Source organism: Macrobrachium rosenbergii, chromosome 48, assembly GCF_040412425.1.
Source record: "Macrobrachium rosenbergii isolate ZJJX-2024 chromosome 48, ASM4041242v1, whole genome shotgun sequence".
NCBI lineage: Eukaryota > Metazoa > Arthropoda > Malacostraca > Decapoda > Palaemonidae > Macrobrachium > Macrobrachium rosenbergii.
Window position 1 is genome coordinate 73099387 of NC_089788.1, and position 19768 is coordinate 73119154.

General features: G+C 38.4%; 1 protein-coding gene and 1 long non-coding RNA gene across 4 annotated transcripts in view; both read left to right on the top strand.

Moving 5' to 3' along the window:
- LOC136831531 (uncharacterized) overlaps positions 1 to 2159 on the top strand; it is a 28745-nt gene extending 26586 nt beyond the window's left edge. The window contains exon 3 of one of the 2 annotated variants that reach the window (XR_010850916.1): positions 1881 to 2159. This is a non-coding gene — a long non-coding RNA (uncharacterized lncRNA). The remainder of the gene's footprint in view (positions 1 to 1880) is intronic. The other variant, XR_010850917.1, reaches the window with a different exon arrangement.
- An 829-nt stretch (positions 2160 to 2988) lies between these two features.
- LOC136831532 (uncharacterized) lies at positions 2989 to 13961 on the top strand. Of its 2 annotated transcripts, none has more exons than XM_067092102.1 (2): positions 2989 to 3912; positions 10344 to 13961. In XM_067092102.1, exon 2 carries the CDS (start codon positions 11116 to 11118, stop codon positions 11704 to 11706), a length of 591 nt encoding a protein of 196 aa, XP_066948203.1. In that variant the 5' UTR covers positions 2989 to 3912; positions 10344 to 11115; the 3' UTR covers positions 11707 to 13961. The 2 variants fall into 2 exon arrangements, with proteins under 2 accessions (XP_066948203.1, XP_066948205.1); XM_067092104.1 differs by having other exon boundaries at positions 3902 to 4450.
- The last annotated feature ends 5807 nt before the right edge of the window (positions 13962 to 19768 follow it).

Sequence of the window (19768 nt, forward strand, 5' to 3'; positions counted from 1 at the left end):
CTCCTTTCCTATATCCCAGAAATATTGGTGCTCTTCGGTTGTCATGTTGCTGATGGGGAAGGGCAGCTAAGTGGATTAACTGGGCATTCCTGGGGGAGAGGGTTTGTGACGATGGGGAAGTGTCCTTTAAATTATTGGCACTTCAGTGAGTGGCACCCTTTAATGAGGTGGCACTGTGGTTGAGTGTGCCGTACGAAGGTCACACTAGGGGAGCGTTCCTGAAGGAAGTCGGAGTCCTTATGGGTGGATACGCTAGGTCATGAAGTGATCCTGAAGGTATATTATTCCTTATGGGCAGAAACACTTAGAACATGGGAGTGATCCTGAAGGCTTTATGGTCCTTATGGGTGGATGCACTGTTAATGGGGTGTTCCTGAAGGAGCTAAGGTCCTTATGGACAGAAGCACTGGTTGCATGGCACTCTGTCTCTTAAGTACAGGTGCAATGGCTTAGGAGTGATTATTTTGGTTGGGTGGCACTGTGGTGCCGGTGCGCTCCTTGGAGCCTGGCAAAATGTCAGTGCACGAAATGGCACTGAAGGGAATGGTACTCTGCCTGGGCCAGAAGGTAAGTAAGGAGCAGGAGGGAAATGAGAGACTCCGGCAGAAAGTAAGTGAGAAATGAAAGGGAAAGAAGAAAGATAAGTGCTTCAGTGATTGGGTTGCTTGGCAGTGCCGCAGGTTAGTGGCACTGTGAGAAATTGAACTGTGGCGTGACACGAATGGGTGGCTAGTTCTACGAACTAGAGATCGCTTCCTGACATGAGGAAAGGAAGGATAGGGGGAGTGCACTCAATATGCAATTTGGCGCTCGCAGCATAAGCAAGTCTAGAATGAGATATAGGCCTACCCAACTCGTGTACGACAGTTGAATAACATGTAATTAAATACATGTCCGCGCGCTCTATGGCGTACGAGAATTGCGAAGCAGGTATGCGGGATTATTCGCTGAACACGAGTGCTTATAAATTTCACGCACTGTGTATATGATGAACGAGTAATGAGTTTGGCTCTTAAAAGTTCAAAAGTGAGTTACACTAAAGAAAATTCTTTTGTATGTAGCTTTTATGATTTGTGGGTTGTTTTCAAGCTCGTAAATAAAGTTGTGTCAATCCCATGTTAAGATGAAGGGAAAAGAAAGAGAATAAAATAAAATAAAATCTCTCTCTCTCTCTCTCTCTCTCTCTCTCTCTGAGAGCGTGGTGTAATGGAACGTATTTGTTATGAATTTTAAAGACACTTTACTTTGTGCTTATGAGAAAATAAATTCGGTTTGTAATTTTACGTTAAGTTACTTTTCTTCTACTTTGAACTTTTTAGTATTTACGTAATTTTTTACTGTCTCGCTCTCGTCATGACAAGTGATATATGGTGGGTAGAGGGTTGCAAATTATTTCAAAGATATTCACATCTTTCACGGTTTACGTTGGGGTGAAAAGTGATGAAAAGTTCGGTCAGTGAACGAAAGATGTGGAACTGAGTCACTTGTGGGAAACAGCTAATCGTTTCCTCCCAAAGGATGTTTTTCCAGTGACAGTAAAATAAAATAAAAATTGAGTAGCTTTCACAGCTTACCAAAACAAGCTAGAGCGAGAAAGATGTACGTGTATTGAAACATGAACGACCCTCTTCCTCCTGATAAGAGAGTCAAGCGTACAAGTATGAATTTCCCTGGGAACCAAGACCGTTACAATAGTCTTTCACAAGATGAGCCTGTCAACTTGATATTGTTTATGATAATTATTTAATATAAATTTTTTTTAAAAATTGAAAAATGAAGATGTATGAACTTCTGTAATATAATAATCATAACGGAATTTTTTCATAAGTTGAATTGTTCCAACCGTATGGTTTGTTTATTGATTTTAATAATTTCTCTAGTATCTTTTAGACAGGTCGTTGCCCATGGATTTAGGGCGGATAACGGCACGCGGACAGAAACGATTTGTGGCAGAAATTCTTGAGGAAGAAGAAGAAGAAGAGAAAGCGTCAATGAGAAAGCTTCAGTGGAATAAGCGAAAGGTAAATATGAAGAAAGAAACTCCCCAAATGGAAGCGAGAGACGACAATATTAGTTATGTGTGTGTGTGTGTGATGAGCAAAGTTATATTTTTCAGATTGGCCTAACGTGAAGAATCCTGAGCCCAAAAGCTTACGGGTATTTAATAGTTAAAAAAAAAATAAGAGCTGTTAGTTATAAGTTCGATCTAATACGTTTGTATAATTGATGTATATTACTCTTCTGTATCATAGTTTACTCATAAATACATAATCATGTATGAATGTGTGTATATGCGTTGTTCAGAGCACTCAACATTATACCTGTTGTGTATAGTTAAATAACTTTTGGTAGGCCTATGTGTCTTTTATATCGATTGGCCAAGAAGTATGTAAAACTACCGACATATTCAACAGCTTCCCATGTAGAATTTAGGCCAAAGGCCAAGCGCTGGGACATAAGAGGTCATTCAGCGCTGGAACGGCCATTAACAGTAAAAAGGTTTGAAAGGTGTAACAGGAGGAAAACCTCTAAGCAGTTGCACTGTGAATCAATTGTTCGGCGAGGGTGGAAAGATTGAAGAAAGATAATACGAACGAAAGTACAGTAAAAGGAGGTTGCAGCTAGGGGTGAAGGGAAAGAACCTAAGTAATGCCTACAGTGCACGGATGGAGACGAGTTGAGATCCGCAGTGAAGTCGCAGTTCACCTTGGCTCAGCCCGGGCCCCCACCACCACCCCCTGTGGGTCGCCTCCCATTCGTTTATGAGGTCTAGTCGGGACCTCGGTCTTGTAATCGCTCCTCGGTACGTCATTTCCAATGACGCGTTCACTCTCAGCCACGCATAAAACACACACAACATATATATATATATATATATATATATATATATATATATATATATATATATATATATATATATATATATTACTCAATGAAACGTGATTCATACATGCACGCGTACCACAGGGAATAAGTAAACATTGGATACAAACCTAGTGTTTCACTTCAAATATGTATGTGGGTGTAGGTGCGGGTGTGTTTCAAAACAAATAGGGAAGCAAAGGGATGCGACAAGCCCGAAAACATTGCCAATCTTCTAGACTATGGCAGAGATGAAGCATCGCCTCTGTTTTTAAATCGCTTCTTTATTGTCAATACGTATACGCTGTCACTTCATTGCATAACCGAAATGCCGCTCTCGATGCGCAGCGTGACCGTGGCGTATGGCATATCTTTTTTTTAATACTTTCACTCAGTCTCTAGTATTTTATAGATGCATAATAAAGAACTTAAATGACAAAAATGCTAGTAAAGAAGTGAAATGAGAAAAATGCGATTCCAGTTGTCACGAGCTTTTCGCTTATTGCGAGTGGACTTTCATAAACACTGTTTCGCGTCTTGTTTTACGTTTTGCGAAAGAATAAACGTAATTAAATACTGCAGATAAAAGACAAACATAATTTTGAACGAGTTACGGTTGAGACTACAATGTTTCGAAATCAACAAACTTCCATGGAATTCGTAAAAAAGTTAATTTCGTTTTAGGAAGTCGCCGCGGAGCTTGGGTGACCAAAACGTTTTGGCAGGTGAGCGTTGCCACAAGCTTGATAAATCTTAGAATTATTTTACCGAGTTATTTCAGCGCTTTGAGTGTTTCTGTGTATGTGATCATTTTGTGAATGTGGTGACTTGCATTCGGTGAAATTTACAATGCTATAGGTCGAGGGATCAGCGTGGAATAAAATAGAACTAGTGAATGGTTGGCTGGCAAGTGGGGAATGACGACATGCTACGGGGCTCCTCGACGTCTCCGACGTGACGATCGCTGGTACGTATTCGGGCTGTCCGCTTTGTGAAGATACAACGTCCCGTGTAGCTCGTGCTTGAAGCTTCCCCATCCAGTTTACAACTGTAAGTTGCATATTATTTCTTACCGCTCGTTTTAGAGCAAACTGATAGTGGTGCGTTTGTAAATAGTGAAAATGTTTTGGTCGGCCATCACTGTGGGATAGTGCACAGCGTATCCAGGTCGGCGGCAGCCATTAATGGGTGGCTCCTCCCCCCCATAACATTCGGTTCCTCGTTCCTGTTCGTATTTTGCATTATCCTTCGCAACTATGGACGAGCATGAACAGCGACGAACAAAGCGGCTATCACTAATTCATGTCTCCGGAGCGGCCCACCTATTTAATCCTTTGGCAGCCAGTCGAATACGTTCTGTGCATGTGACGTCAGTCATAGCCCTTCCGCCTGTGGGAGACCAAAGTATATATATGTCAGCGACTGCCTTTTGCCGTCGCAACAGTTGGGGTGGTTCTCGTGCCTCAGACATGTTCGTTTGTGAGTCGTACGTAGACTTATTAAGGCCGTTTGTAGACTGGTGTCTCGGGAGTCCGTGAATATCAGAGCGATTTTGGTGAATAAAACGGGCTTCTCCTTCCGAATACTTGTAAGTGAAATGAACGCACACACAACCACTTCTCGCTGTGGGCGGGAGGGAGAACGTGCATACGTATCCCAGTGTACGTACTCTCTCTCGCTCACACACGTGTGTACGTATGTACTTTTAGTGTGTGTGTGTGTGTGTGTGTGTGTGTGTGTGTGTGTGTGTGTGTGTGTGTGTGTGTGTTAGTGACATCGCATCCAACCTCTGATCACTCGGACAGCACAACTCAGGACGCGGGCTCTCTCTCTCTCTCTCTCTCTCTCTCTCTCTCTCTCTCTCTCTCTCTCTCTCTCTCTCTCTCTGTGTGTGCGCGCGCGCTCTCACTTGTGTGTACGTACGTAGAGTGTGTGTTAGTGACATCGCATCATTTTACTCAGACAATACAAATCATCTCTCTCTCTCTCTCTCTCTCTCTCTCGTGTGTGTGCGCGCGCGCTCTCACTTGTGTGTACGTACGTAGTGTGTGTTAGTGACATCGCATCATTTTACTCAGACAATACAAATCAAGACGCATGCACACTCTCTCTCTCTCAATCTTGAGTATATTGATGTCGAGTTTTAAGCCATATTGATATATTTAAGGAGAGGAAGAGTTAGTTTTTATCACAGTGCATTAATTAATGCTTGCACTTACTGTCAGTCATATTTTGATAACGTCCAAGGCTACAGCAAACATTACTGGCTTATTGACTCAAAATTACTGTTGTTGCTTTGCAAGGGACACTCTGGCTTACTGCAGAAATTTTGTTTATTATGGATAATAAGTTACCTATATTTTAACAACACGTTGACTGCTATGTGCTCCATATATGGTTCACAGGGGACTCTGAATGAGCGATGTGTACCCTATGTGGTACACATGCTAAGAATTATATCTTTTTCAAGTATCCAAAATTTAATCAAAATGGGCTTTTTTATACCAAAATAGTATTGTAATATATTGGAAATTAATTAAATTAAACTAGAACATTAACTAAACACTTTATTACTGAAAATAATCTTCATATGCTGGCAAAAGGGGCATATTTTTTTTTTTAAATTCTTTCTTTCTTTCAGTAAAAAAAAAATAGAAAACATTATCATTAGATCAACAAAAACGCTATCCTTTTAACCCTAGATTATATTTATATAAAATCAGTAGAAAAATAAATCAGTTTGGTAAACATTTTACTTCTGAAAAAAAATTAATAGTGGGGTATTATTTTACTTATGGACATTAATTGCTTTAACATAAAACATAGGTTTTTCTGTTGTATTATGATGTGATTTGAATGATTTTGAGGTTTATTTCCATCGCAAATGAATACTTATCCTTCCCGGCAAATGATATACTGTATACAAAATTAATAAAATTACGACTTGTCAGAATATTGCACCCCTCTCCATAGCTAATACGGCAAAACTGTGTTTACTGATTACAGTTTTGCCGTATTAGCTATGGAGAGGGGTGCAGTATTCTGACAAGTCGTAATTTTATTAATTTTGTATATATCATTTGCCGGGGAAGGATAAGTATTCATTTGCAATGGAAATAAACCTCAAAATCATTCAAATCACATCATAATACAACAGAAAAACCTATATTTTATGTTGAAAGCAATTAATGTCCATAAGTAAAATAATACCTAATAGTGTCCTTTTCTTGGTGAAAAAATATCAATTTATATTTTGTATGATGAAGGAAATCATGTAGTATTTAGAGTACAAGTATAAAATTAATATTCTTTCTGTTTTGCATCTACATAAGAAAAACAAATTAACTTTTCATCATATTGGGACAATGGGTAATTTGTATATCAGTCTATATATGTATGTATGTATGTATGTATATATATATATATATATATATATATATATATATATATATATGGATAGACACGTACAGAAAAATGGGCTACTGTATACAGATGGGCAGATACAGTATATGAATAAGAACTGCAGAAGACCTAAATAATTTACTTGTATATAAATACTTTATTTATGCAAAATACAAATTTATATTACCAAAAATGCAGCTTGTATATATGTTTCCTAATGTGTGTCTGTCTGTAACATGCATGTGCATCTTATATGTATTATATTCATGTGTATGTTTATATATATTCCTATATGCACATGTGTGTACTACAAATTTCATGTACACATGAAAACATACAGAAGGTTATATATATATATATATATATATATATATATATATATATATATATATATATATATATATATATATATATATATATGTGTGTGTGTGTGCATGTGTGTCTGCAAAACACCAAATGATTAATAAATCTGTTATAAAATAACAATATATTGAAATTCTACACATTTTTCAGTTGACCACATGTGGTACATATCGCTTATAGTAACGTGCGCAATCATTCAGGGCGATGTGTGCCTTTATAGTCACACTGAGTATGAGCCACGTCTGGTACACGTTGCATACGGTAATTCCCTAGATCAGTCTGAGCGATATGCACCATAGCTGAACATCCACAGTGTGACCATATTTGGCACACAACGCCAGCAGAACTGTCGCTAATAGTTTTGGGCGACATGAGCCATATATGACCACATCTATTATGTCCATATTAGGTACACAACGCCTGTAATTAAGACTTTTGTTATGTCAGGCGAAGTGTACCACATAAAGTCACGCTTTTTACACTGGCTGAGCACTCGGCTTACCTTGGGGATACACCATAACAACTCTCACGTCAATAGCTAGCTAGTTACTGATTTTATGAGGGTTTAAAGAGAACGCCCATTGGGCCGTTTCGCAGCATTGCCAATCGCAGTCAACGTAATTCATTCATGACTGTTGACAGTAAAACTCACCATTAATGTTTATCAGTGCTTTGTTCCTCGTAAGCTTGTGTTGACATGCTTTTAGGTCTTGTTTGAATTTGATTAATTTTGTCAGAGATATAGAAGAAGGAATTTCAGTACAGTGTAACTGTTAATGAACTATATAGTAGCTCCGCGCCGGCGACTGCCCTCTAACTTAACTTTTTCTACAGTTTTTTGGTTCCTAATTAAGAATTTACCTTTAATATTTGGCGCTCGAGTGTAATTAACTTGTAATTAACCCCTGAAGTCCATCCAACAAGGGGTTTCTATACGCGATCTTCACAAGACAGAGCACGGCTACGTTTGTTTGGAACGGTTCATATCCCGTCCGGCAGGTGCAATAACTAGTTAATGTATGGGTCCCCCCCCCCCGGGCCAGTACTAAACACGGCGAAGGGACATTCCATTTGGTCGACAACAACAGATGCACCGCCAGTATAAGAACCCTTAAAAGTGTGGAAAAAAAAGTTAAAAAGGTACAAACAGGCGTGGAGCTAATATATAGAATTACCATTTAAGGTCCATCAAAGCGATTTAAAGGGTTGTCCCGTAAAATTCGTTCAAACTGTTGGCGCGAAATATCGACTCTCACCAGTGGCTGTCTGCTCAGTACTAGAGTTGCAGTATTATTATGCCTCATATGATCATACCCGTCCAGTAAGGAGTTAACTCTACAGGCTGGGCTGAAATACACATGAAAAAAAAACATCACTGTTTGTAAATGATTTTGCACTGTGCTGTAAAAGTTATGATCCTGCTGTAACCTGATTGCATTTTAAGAAAAGCATTTTGGTTTGGTGAACAGGATGGCTATTGATCTAACTTGGATATTATGTCACAAAAACTGTCGCCATAAAATATTCAAGAACAGCTGTTGACTTGACACCTCCTACAATAAATGGAAGTATTCTACCTTACAAAAAAAAATTTTAAACATTTTACGAATGTCATTTGATTGAAGGTGTAATTTTAAAGGAAAAACATACTCGTACCCACCTTAAGATGTTACTGCTATCAGTTCACCTCATGTGGTCTACTGCAGGCAGTACTAAAGGTTGTATGCAACTTTTTAGCTGCAAGTTGCACCTACTTTTTAGCCATTTATGTTAAAACCATGCCAGTTTGGTGCAATTGGGGAGTTTTCTCCCAGTTCCACCCAGAGATCACTGTACTTGATCAGAGCTGTTAATCAGCTCGGTGGTCTGGGTAAACTAGGTATACTGTTTGGATGGTCTACATTCCCTCAGGGCTAGGCCTGACAGCCAAAATGTTAAAAATATTCAGACTAACTTTGACCAGTCAGACAACTTGAAGGTTTAACTTAAAAAAAAAACGGTTTAACTAAAACATATTTTGAAACACAACTACTAAAATGGACTAAAAAGTGAACAGTAATTATTTTTAGACCCCAGGATTTTCTTCCAATTAATCATAACTATAAAAATAAATGCTTGGGCGACAAACATGAAAGGAAATGCTACAAATATTTTTGTCTTGTAGCATTTCCTTCCATGGTTTGCGCCCATGCTTTTATTTTTAGTCATAATTAATTGTAAGAAAATCCTGGTGTTTCCAAAAATTAATTTTTTACTTTTTAGTCCATTTTAATAAAAGTGTGTTTTAAAAATTTGGGGATTTTTTTTATTTTATTTTTAGTCTTGACAGAAATTGCAACCAATTTATGATTGTAGCTAACGAAATTGAAAATATTCTATAGTAATTTGTAGAGCTAAAGAAGGTTTTGAAAAATCCCTAGTTATTAACTTCATACAAATCCTGAGATACTGGGAGAGGTCACTAGAGGTCACACTGCTGACGTACTGATCATGTAAGGTTGTATTGTCACTGGGATTGAGTAACCATGCAAAATTTCAAGTCTGTCAAATGAAGGGAACAGGTCAAAAATTGATTTACAAGATTTGACCCAGACAGACAAACGGACAAAAAAAGCAAGCTAAATAAAAGTGTAATACGAAAAATAAAGCCCTTGAATATATTGACTAGTATCAGCGTATGATTTAGGGGACCTGGTAAAAAAAATCTGTTGAAGCAGTAAAATTCACTCTGTACAGTTCAGTTGGAATATTTTAGTTAGCTGTACTCCCCTGCCTGTAGGTTAGGACACGCTGTGCAGATCCTTGAAACGTTCCCAAAGATAACATAGAAATTTAATCACGAGAGAATTGTCCAAAAATATAACAGTTGAAGCTACCATCTTTTCTACCATGAATGGTACCTGAAGTCTCATATGATCCAACAATGTCTGCTATGACTAATACCAATTTTAGGATTTATACTTAAGTAGTTGTCACACTTTTATTCAATCAAGTCTGATGAGCCAGGGATTTTCAGGGAGCTGTGATTGAACAGTCTTATTCAGCCTTGCTGTGTTTATGGAACACATTCAGTATTAATTGTAAAATGGGATGTTTTATGCATTCCACTAGTAAGGATTTTTAGTGCAAGCTCGCTTAGCAAGTTGAAGATATATTGTCTTCCATCAGAATAATGTACACACATGAATAATTATGAGTTGAGTTGCATACTGTTGAAAAATATAATAAGACCCTGTAGTACAACCTGTACTTGAGCATTCAAGATATCCCACAACTACCAGTAATTCCATTTAATATCGAACCTGTGTTAAGCTGTAATTTACAATTTATTTGCAGAGTATTTTTGTGCAAAAGGTATCGCTTCTGTTAAAGTAGGCAAATCGGTCTGGTTAGTTGAAGAGCAACTGCATGATCAGTCAATTCATTTCACAAAAGTAAATCTCATATGTCACTGTATGTTTGAACTAAAAAGAATACAATAGAAAAGTATGTGGCTGAAAAAAGAACTGGTCACATCACCATCAAAAGCTCAACACTGCAACTTCCACCAGCATTCTGTGCCAAGTGGGTCTTTTTTGGAATTAGGTGAACTGTGTCAGAGGTACAGAAGAAGGCATTTCAGTGTAGTATAATCGTTTGTCATGTGAGTACTTGTATTAGCTCTTGACATATATCGTGTACACTAGTTACTGATTTTTTCCATTTTCCATCCACAGGGAGGTCAGTTTTGGAAGCCAAGAACACGTGATCTAAGTTCGGTCATCAACAACTAAGCGTTGCCTTTTTTTGCAGCAAGACAAAGGATTGCACAAGTAGGGAAACCTCTCTGAACCCCCAAATAAAAACATTGATTCAGGTCTTGTGCTGAAGTGATTGATATAACAAAAGAGGACAGGTGTAAACCCCCCAATCCCCCACTTATCAGTTTTGGTTTTGTGCTGCCATGTATTAATTGACAAGTGCCCCCCCCCCCCCGGAAAGTGGTACTTGCAGTTATTACTGCATAGACTATACAGTGAAGTTGATTGTTCAGTCTGGTGTAGGTTATTCCTGCATTGGATTGGTTACATTACTACAAGTCATCACATTCTTGACTCCTTACTAACTGTTCATTCCTAGTGTGGGCTATTTCCGCACTGGAAATTCTTTCCTAATATCCCTCCATTTTCATCTGGTATTGTGTGAAGTCTGGTGTAGGGTGTTCCTGCACTAGATCTAATACAAATACCATTTCCTTCACCTAACCTAGTACCATTACACAGTACTTGCCTTTCATACGTGGGCTGTTTCCGCGTTGGAATTGCAAACTACTTGTTCAGGCACCTAAATTTTTTTTTTTAAATTAGTAACACATTCTTCATTTAGTATTCATTTACCTACATATTCATTTACCTACATTATCTTGGCTAGAAGGATTACCATCTTGTCATATACAATTTACACTACATCTTGCACAGTTTCCAAGTAGAGGAAAACTTTCTTGTTACAATGGTTGCACCACATGATACCGGAGATTTGGTCAGGTCACTAGTCCGTGTGCCAGGAAGTGGATCCAACAGGGCAGCTGGATCAGAATGCCTCGATTTGGGACGGGCATCATCCCTTGCTGCTTCGGTTCCAGTTCCAACAACGCTCCCTCCTGCACTGGCAACTCCGAAAGTTGTCAGACAGACCCCTCCATCTGTGGATAAGCTTGGTAGCCAGGTTGGTGTCGAAGCTGGTATCCTCCCAGCCAAACCTGAGGACCGCAAGCGGCAGCGCTCTGAAGAGTTGCCTGGAAGCGATAGTGAGGCGTCTGTACCGAAGAGGCCAAGAATATTTGCTTTGACCCAGGCAAGTCCGGTGGTATCTGCACAAGCAGGCCAGTTTGTGGTCGTCTCTCTGCAGCCACAGACGTCGAGCCCACCCTCGATCAACTTCAGCGGGGCAGCATCCTTGTCCCAGCTCATAAAGGAGCGTGACAACTTGAGGAAAGAGAATCAAGAACTTCAGAAGAGGCTGTCTCTCTTCCATCAACTTTTCAAGGACAAGAGGAGACTGACTTCTGTTGTCAAACGACTTGGTGTTAATGTACCTTAATTTTGTTACCATTTGTTCCCATTTTGAGTAACTCATAATTTTTTGCAGTATTTTTTATATTCTCATGTCAGCTCAGTTTTGTTTATTGGTTTGTTAAAATTTACCGTACCTCCATTGCAGTAGTATAGAATTGTATACAGTAATTTGCGAGTGTTCCAGTAAGTCTTGTCTTGGTTTACTATAGAGTACTTTCAGAATATTGTATTAATTTTAACTGACACTTTTGCAATCGTTACTGCAGTGTTGAATATCATGCATATTATTAATTTATTAATTTTATCCATGTTATTAAAATTGTGCAAATGACACTGCAGAAAGTATTGCTCAACTCTTCAGCGAAGGGAGTCCGTGACGTGGATGAAGAGCTCTCAGACAGTGCTGTCTGATTCTAACGTCCCTTCATTAAGTTCATATTAAGATGTTGGTTGTAAATTAGAATGTGTAAAGAACCCATACCCTTTACAAAAAAATAAAGGTTTACACTTTGGGCCATTGTTGGGTAGAGTCTGTAAGACCACATCAATTTTATGAAGACACGAAGTTAAAATACAAGATTTTCTTGAGAGATGAAAAGTGATCTATAAAACTTTTACATGATATGCCTTAACTCCCAGTAAGGCCAGTTAAACCTCGGGGGAATGCAGTTCATGTTTTATTTATAAATCCTCTCTTGAACCCAAAATATTTCTGTTATTGGGGTATACAATTTTTTCAGAGAATGACGGTTTAGAGAAGCTGATATATTTTTATAGAAAAATCCTAGCAGATTACCTTTTCTGTAGCTCAGTAATACAGTATCTTAGTGTAAGGATTTAAACCTTGTTTGGTCCTGTTTGTGAACTTACCTTGTAGTAAGTAGAATTTGTCTGCTTTCAGAGAACTTTCTTGCCAATAATTGAGCCGTGTGCTGTTGCCTTTGGCAATATCGAATAAAAGGCCTCTGAGCTAAACACAGCATTCAGCACTCATTTTGCACAACGGAACCCCTTCTCCTCAAAAGTGACACTGATTCAGGAGCGATGCTATCGTAGTTTCCAAGATTTTCCTGTTGTCTCGTTCAAGTCATTTGAAAGTTTGTTCTTGCAGGTAAATCAGACTTCGCCTACTGTTGTTTCCTTGCAGCGATTCAAGCATGAAAGCTCTTGTGCAGAGTGTTCCTGCACCAAGGGTACATGATTGTATACTAGTATTTATATATTGCAGGGATTCGAGCATGAAATCTCTTGTGTAGGGTGTCCCTGCACGGAGGGTACATGTTTCTATACTTGTATTTATATAAAGAACAAAGTCATTGTTGAGACTTTATTCATGAATGCACCTATGACAGTTTTGAAGTTTGTAACCTCACCGGGAAAGTTGAGTATACCTTACTTTCCTACCGTGCAGTAACTTTGGGCAGTAAAATTATACAGGTTTAAAAATCCAATAGAATGAATCACATTTGGCACACAGGTTTTTCTTTCTGCTTATTTTAGAATTGTGCATTTCGTTTTCTTTTGCTTTCTTTTCTACCCATTGACGTGGTTGAAATATCCTAGTATTTTTGTATTTTCTTTCAAGAAATATAACCATATTTATGTAAAGTTCAATGTTGCTTTGACTAAGCTCATCTTATAGCTTATCTAGTGTTGGGTCAGGATAATGGTTCAAATGTATTTTTATTTGTGCATATCAATCTGTAAACATTTGTCACTACTATGCTTTAATGAATCCAAAGCAAACTGTCTTTCAGAAGAAGTACACTACAGTAGAGATATTTTATTCATACCAGTGCGTGTGTCTTACTGAGTTCAGTAACTGCTATGTTTTAAAATGAAGCCAAAGCAAAATGTCTCAGAAGAAAAAGTACATAGATAAGCTTGACTTCAATGGCTTTGCTGTGAAGTCGTGGTTCAAACTAAAATAAAAGTTATGACTTCATTTTGTATTTGTTAAATGGTCACAATACCTGGAAACATTCATCTCTGTATACTGCATGCAGTTAGTATTTTGTGGAAGTACATTTGAGGCTAAGCAATAGAGAAGACCTTTAGTGTCTGTAGTAGCGTGTGTAACTCGCAGAAGGCACCAGTTCAAATCATGCTTGGGAACTGGAGTTCGGTTGTCTGTTAATTGCAGCATACATATGCATATATGAAAAAGAGCATGTCATGTATATATGTATATATTTCTTTTTAGGCCAGGAGAATGAACATTCATGTCCTGAGCCCACTGGTGTAGATTTTTCAAACTGAGCAAATATTCATCTTTTAATATCATTGATTTTCAATGCAACCTTCAGAACTAGCCTGTTTTTTTTTACTACTGCTACTAGCTACAGTGGGTGTTTTCACCGATTGTTGTGGATTCCTTAAGATATAAAAAAGATTATCAGTTATATCCAGAATTGAATCTCCCAACCAGAAATCATACTCCATGCTTGGTAGCCTAAGGTGCCCATTTATGAAGAATCCCGAAAGAGGATAGCGGCCTGTATTGAACCTCACATTGTGCATTGTAGGCATTACTAAATAGTGTTTACAGCTGCCCTTGTGTGTCAGCTGCACCACTGACTTTTTAGCCTTTGACTTAAGCTCTATTTCTGCTAACGTTACTCAGTCTTGCTGTCCAAACTCTTTTAGCTGATACTTCACAGTGCAACTGTGGGGTTTTCTCCCAGTTCCACCTTTTAGATCCTTGCACTTGATCTCATTTTATTTTCTAGATATCTTTAACTTGCTGTCCAACAACTCCAGCTCCCTCTTGACTATCTTGAATGCAGAATGGCCGAAAGTGCCGCAGTACCTGGTTTTACAATCAGAATTTCATAAATCAAGTCTCCTGTAGGAGGTTAGTGCACCTCACTGGGCGCACTGGATCTTTGCGGCGTCCCTCGGCTGATTGAACTCATCTTGGGTCCCACCGTGGGGCCTTTGTCCTTAGCGTTGTATTTTGTTCCATTCCATAAATCAGTCACCCTATTTGTGAAAAAAAGATATACTGTGAAGAGGGCAAGGTCAGTTTTAAGTGTATGGCACCATCGTATTATGACAAACAATAGACGCGTTTGTAGTCATTAATACTAGTAAGCATTAAGATTAATATGTAACCGGTAAAACTGCAGAGTAAAAGTATGTTTTTGCCAATTGTAACCGTCTACGGGTAAACAAGTCACACAGGCGAGTTTTTGTCATTAAACGCTTGGGCACAACGTAAGAGTGAGTGGCTATCCCCCGTGGGACTAACACCAATCCCCTTGGGTGGAGAATGCAAGTGGTCATTAACAACTAGTTTTATTTGAATGGCCAATTTCCAGTCAATAATGCGAGAGTAATTGGACGTAAACCCCTTGAAGTTATTACAAAGGTAGAATGTGCTGGACAAGGTCTAGTTAATTTTGTTCCATACACAAGAACTCCTCTTATTACAGTACTGGATGAGCTAGTGGTTCCTCCTCCAGGTTGTCAGACCAAACTTGTAAAATAAGTGTGGTTGAATTTATTTTTATTTTTTTAGATTAAAACTAACAGTATGATATTCAATAACGAAGACACATCGGCTTACATATCAAAGTGCCGCCAATGTTTTGTGAACGTGAGTGGAATTTTGATGGAATGGGCCCACGGGAAATGAGGTTATACAGTACTGCAGTTGTCAGCTGTACCTGGGTAGAATATAGTGGGAAGTCTCCAAATGGAAACCACCTAAAAAGGGTTATAATGCCTTCGGCCCTTACCTGCAACCCCTTCCATTCCTATCTCTCTTCCATCTGTGCATTTGTGAGCTTTCCCTTCCTGTTACACCTTGCAAACCTACCTACTGAATGACCACGTAGTTCCCACTGCTTGACCTTTAGTCTAAACTCCATATCCCATTCCATTCCAAATGCAACTTCGAGTTAACAAATGGAGAAATGTCATTCTCTGAGCGGTGTTGCGGCGTCTCCTAGGCTATTAGCTGCGTCCACCTTTTGCCTTTTACTTATCCATCCCTCTATAACGGTTACTTAATAGTGCAACTGTGGTGTTTTCTCCCAGTTACACCTTTAGATCCTCATACTTAATATCCTTTATTTCCTTGTTCTGCGTATCTTGCCCTTTCCTCTGTCTAAAACGCCGAATGGCGGAAAGTACCACAGTGCTTGACTTGACGGCCTAGATTTCATAATCGTATTAATATTGAACTCTTGGACATGAGTCTACGAAGAAATGACAAGTTTGGTTGAGCTAATCATAGGTCTAGCAAATCGGTCTGTGAATTAAGGTAATTCATTCTCTCTCTCTCTCTCTCTCTCTCTCTCTCTCTCTCTCTCTCTCTCTCTCTCTCTCTCTCTCTCTCTAGCTCGTGAATTGGCTACAAAACAGAGTGACCCCTGAACAGAGACTTGTTGAATGCCTGCCTAAACAATTAGAAATCATGCTTATGCGAATCAAGTTCGTCAACAGTTCTATATATTTTTTTTCGATGATGTGTTAAAAATATATTTTGGTTGTCAAGTAGCTAAGCGAAAGAAAGGCACTAAGGGTGCGGTGCATGGGACTTAGTCTGCCAAATCTATAACACCGGCATTTAATGAGTTTTCTGAGTTTTCTCACCATTACCCTTATAAAATTTCTAAATATTTTGCCGTTATGTCATCTGTTCTTGGTTACCTTGCGGTTTAGTGAACCCCATTCCCTGCATTGTAGTTAGTTCTTACGGGTCTTTGCAGCGTCCTTCCGACCCGTAGTCGCAACCCTTTGACTTAAACTTCCCTACATGTTCTCTCTCTTCCCATATTACTCTCCGACCTCTCCTCCTAACAGTTGTATCGTAGTGCAACTGCGAGGTTTTCCTCCTTGTAACACTTTTCCAACTCTTTCATCTTTGGCCTAAATTCTATATTCCAGTTGCAACACTCGGTGCCTTTTAATAAACGTACCTTCTTTCCAGGTACGTTGATTTAGGAAAGGTCTGTGATTGTAACCGGTGCGTGCAACTCCCCAAGTAAAGTGTCGGGAAAGTAAGTAAAAACAGGATGAAGGTAAGTGGTAAAAATACACATTTTCTTGTATGTATATTCTCTTACCTTCAGACAAAAAAATTATTTGTTGTTTAAAAGAAAATGGTACGTTAAACAACTCAAGGGGAGTAAAATGTGTAATTATACTCGACAAAAGACGACGTAACGAACATCAGGTGGATTCGACAAACTGCAAAGCTGTGGATGCAGACACTGATCATGTATATATAATAAGTAATGTCTGAAAAATACGAATTTGTGAATATTCACTCTGTCAGTGGGAAAAGGGTGCAAATGGGAGATTTAATTCTTATATTGGTGGTCGCTGGAACGTGATTAAATGAATCAGGACGCCGCTAAAATCTGCTTTCCCATTACGGGAAAATTAGGACTCGTGTAACTAACTAGTACTGGATAGATTGAGGTAAGCATCAAACCCTTATATCGAAGAATATTATTATTATTATTATTATTATTATTATTATTATTATTATTATTACCTCCATGGGCAAGTGTGAATGTTTTTATAGAAGAATTTGGCATACTTTTGGAAATCATTGACGTAGTCGCAACAAAAGGTGTCTGAATGGACATGTCTATGTATGGATGACCCTGAAAGTCATTGCGGCTGTCATTAATGATTTATTGGAATCACATCGATTGGTTAATAATGTTTAACATGCAACAACATCGACTGTTCGCACTTGAGCTCTTGTTTTGAGTGACTTGAACAGATATTAGTATGGAGAAGTGTACCACCTCTCCAGTACTACATACTGTGAGTTCATAACTGTTAGGATACCGTTATTTGAATAGTGTCATATAGAAAGTATATTTTAGGAATAGAACGAATATGTCTCTGCATTTTATTAATGAAGTGATCCAGAAGAGATATGAAGATGAAAATATTCCATGTAACCTTGGTAACCTTGTTGTATAAAGAGCAGACTGTCCGGATTGTTCTACGAATGTTTGTAATTTGAATTTGATGAATAAAGTGAATATGATAACTTGCCAATTGATGGAGAAATGCATAATCATTACGCACAGAACACCTTAATTCAATGGTGAAACTAAAGAGGAAAAAAAAAGACGTACAGAGGGCGAATGGAGAAGGCTCAAGACAAAAGAATAGTGAAAGACTGTTACAAATCTGTGACGCATGTAGGCCTATCTCGTGACATCTTTATCAATTTGGCCTTTTCCTCGTGATGATTTCAACAGTCCCCAGTCACCTTTTGCACACGGTATCCTTTAGTGAACGTACCTTCTCGCCAGGTACGTAGAGTTAGGAAAAACTGGTGGATTATTGCAGACAACTCTCCAGCCACACTGGCCAAACTATGGTGAAAGTAGGTGGCAGAGTCTTTCGGCAGTAAAAAGGCCGTAGCATCCAAAACAACACAAGATGATGTTATGTTTATGGTATTTACCATCATTATTTTATGTTTTACATACATCCCCAAGGAGCTTGTACTAAACACGGCGCCCATTTTACCCATTTCAGTAGCTTTCGTGCGGGTAGGACGTGCCTGTGAAGTGCTCTGGTGTAAAAGTGCCTGACTTGCACGATGTTCAATGTGAATATGAGGAAGAGGAAGGAAAAAGAGAAAATAAATACTGTAGAAATTAAATCATGAATAGGAAAGATCAAATTATCATACGAACGTTATCTCATGATTATCGAAGCAGCACGTAAAGATGGAACACAAAAGAAAATACTGGAGAAGGATGTGTCAACTCAAATCGAGAGAGTCAGCAACCTGCAGGCATTGCTCTGGGGAAGGTGATGATGAAGGAACTTGCTGTGAAATGTGTGACGCATGGTTCCACTATGAATGTTCAGGTCAAGATCTAGAGAAACAGGTCTCGTACTCCCGCGAGGCGATGACGTCATCTCTCCCGGTCAGTCCTCCCTCCCGCTGACATTACCAATGGCGCATAAAGTTTTTATGTGACTTTGATCAAAATACTCAAAAGGATATCAGTTGAAAAGATTTTTTTGTCCTTTAATATTTGTTTTATAAACATAACTAAATCAATTGGTGCTTCATGTGATATATAATTATAAACCTCCAAAATAGCATGACATACCAGATTGCATGTTCATGCGTTTGTATTACCTTGAAAATTTTTTTACATGATTTCTTTCATTTTCTTTACTCTAGTTCTAGATATAGGCCTACTATCTGGCCTACTCTTAATATGTCTATTTAAATACCTCATTCTGAAAAAAATACTTATTCATGCAAAATAAATTACAATTTCACTTGGTTTTACTGCCAACTGAAAGATGCCAGCTTATCGATACACCCTTTTCCTTCCCTGAGTGTTTCACCATGAACTGCTGCTTTTAAACACATAATGCTTTGGATGTCATCATCTGTCCATAAGGCTGTTTTGGCTAATCAAAGCTTGAATTTGTGTTTTACTAAACATAGGCATTAAGATACGCTCTAGCTCCCTAATCATGTCAGAATTCATTGTTTCTCTCAATTGCTTATTCTCTCTTTCTAAAGTTTGTATCCGTTGTTTCAGTTCCTGTTGTGAAAGTTCTCCATTTTCGTAGTCATCATTATCTCCTGAAACTGAAGCCCAGCTGTCTGTCTCCACCTGCTAAAGTTTCATTTCCATCACAAAGCAGTTCGCCTATTTCCCTCTTTCTGCTACGCTTAGTTGCCCTACCTTCTCTTCCAGAACTTGCTGCTATTATGCCTGAAATATCAGTAATCCTTGTATTATTAAATGTCCTATCTAGAAAACCAGTTCATTTACCTATGCATGTGTGGGTGTTGTTTATATATATACTCAGGTTAATTTTCCTGACGTAGGCCTAACTGGATATTTATTTCTGACAATATGCACAGACATTACCTGTTTCATTAAAAAAAAAAAGTGTCATAAGTGTTAAACAAGGAATTATAATATTTTGGCAACTCATGGTTAATAGATTATGAAATCATTTACAAGTTGCTTCCCAGACGTAGGCCTAACTGAATATTTATTTCAGACAATTGTAAGGACTTTACTTTTCTGCAATTGTAGGTAAACATTTCGAAATATATAGATAATTCTTGTTTT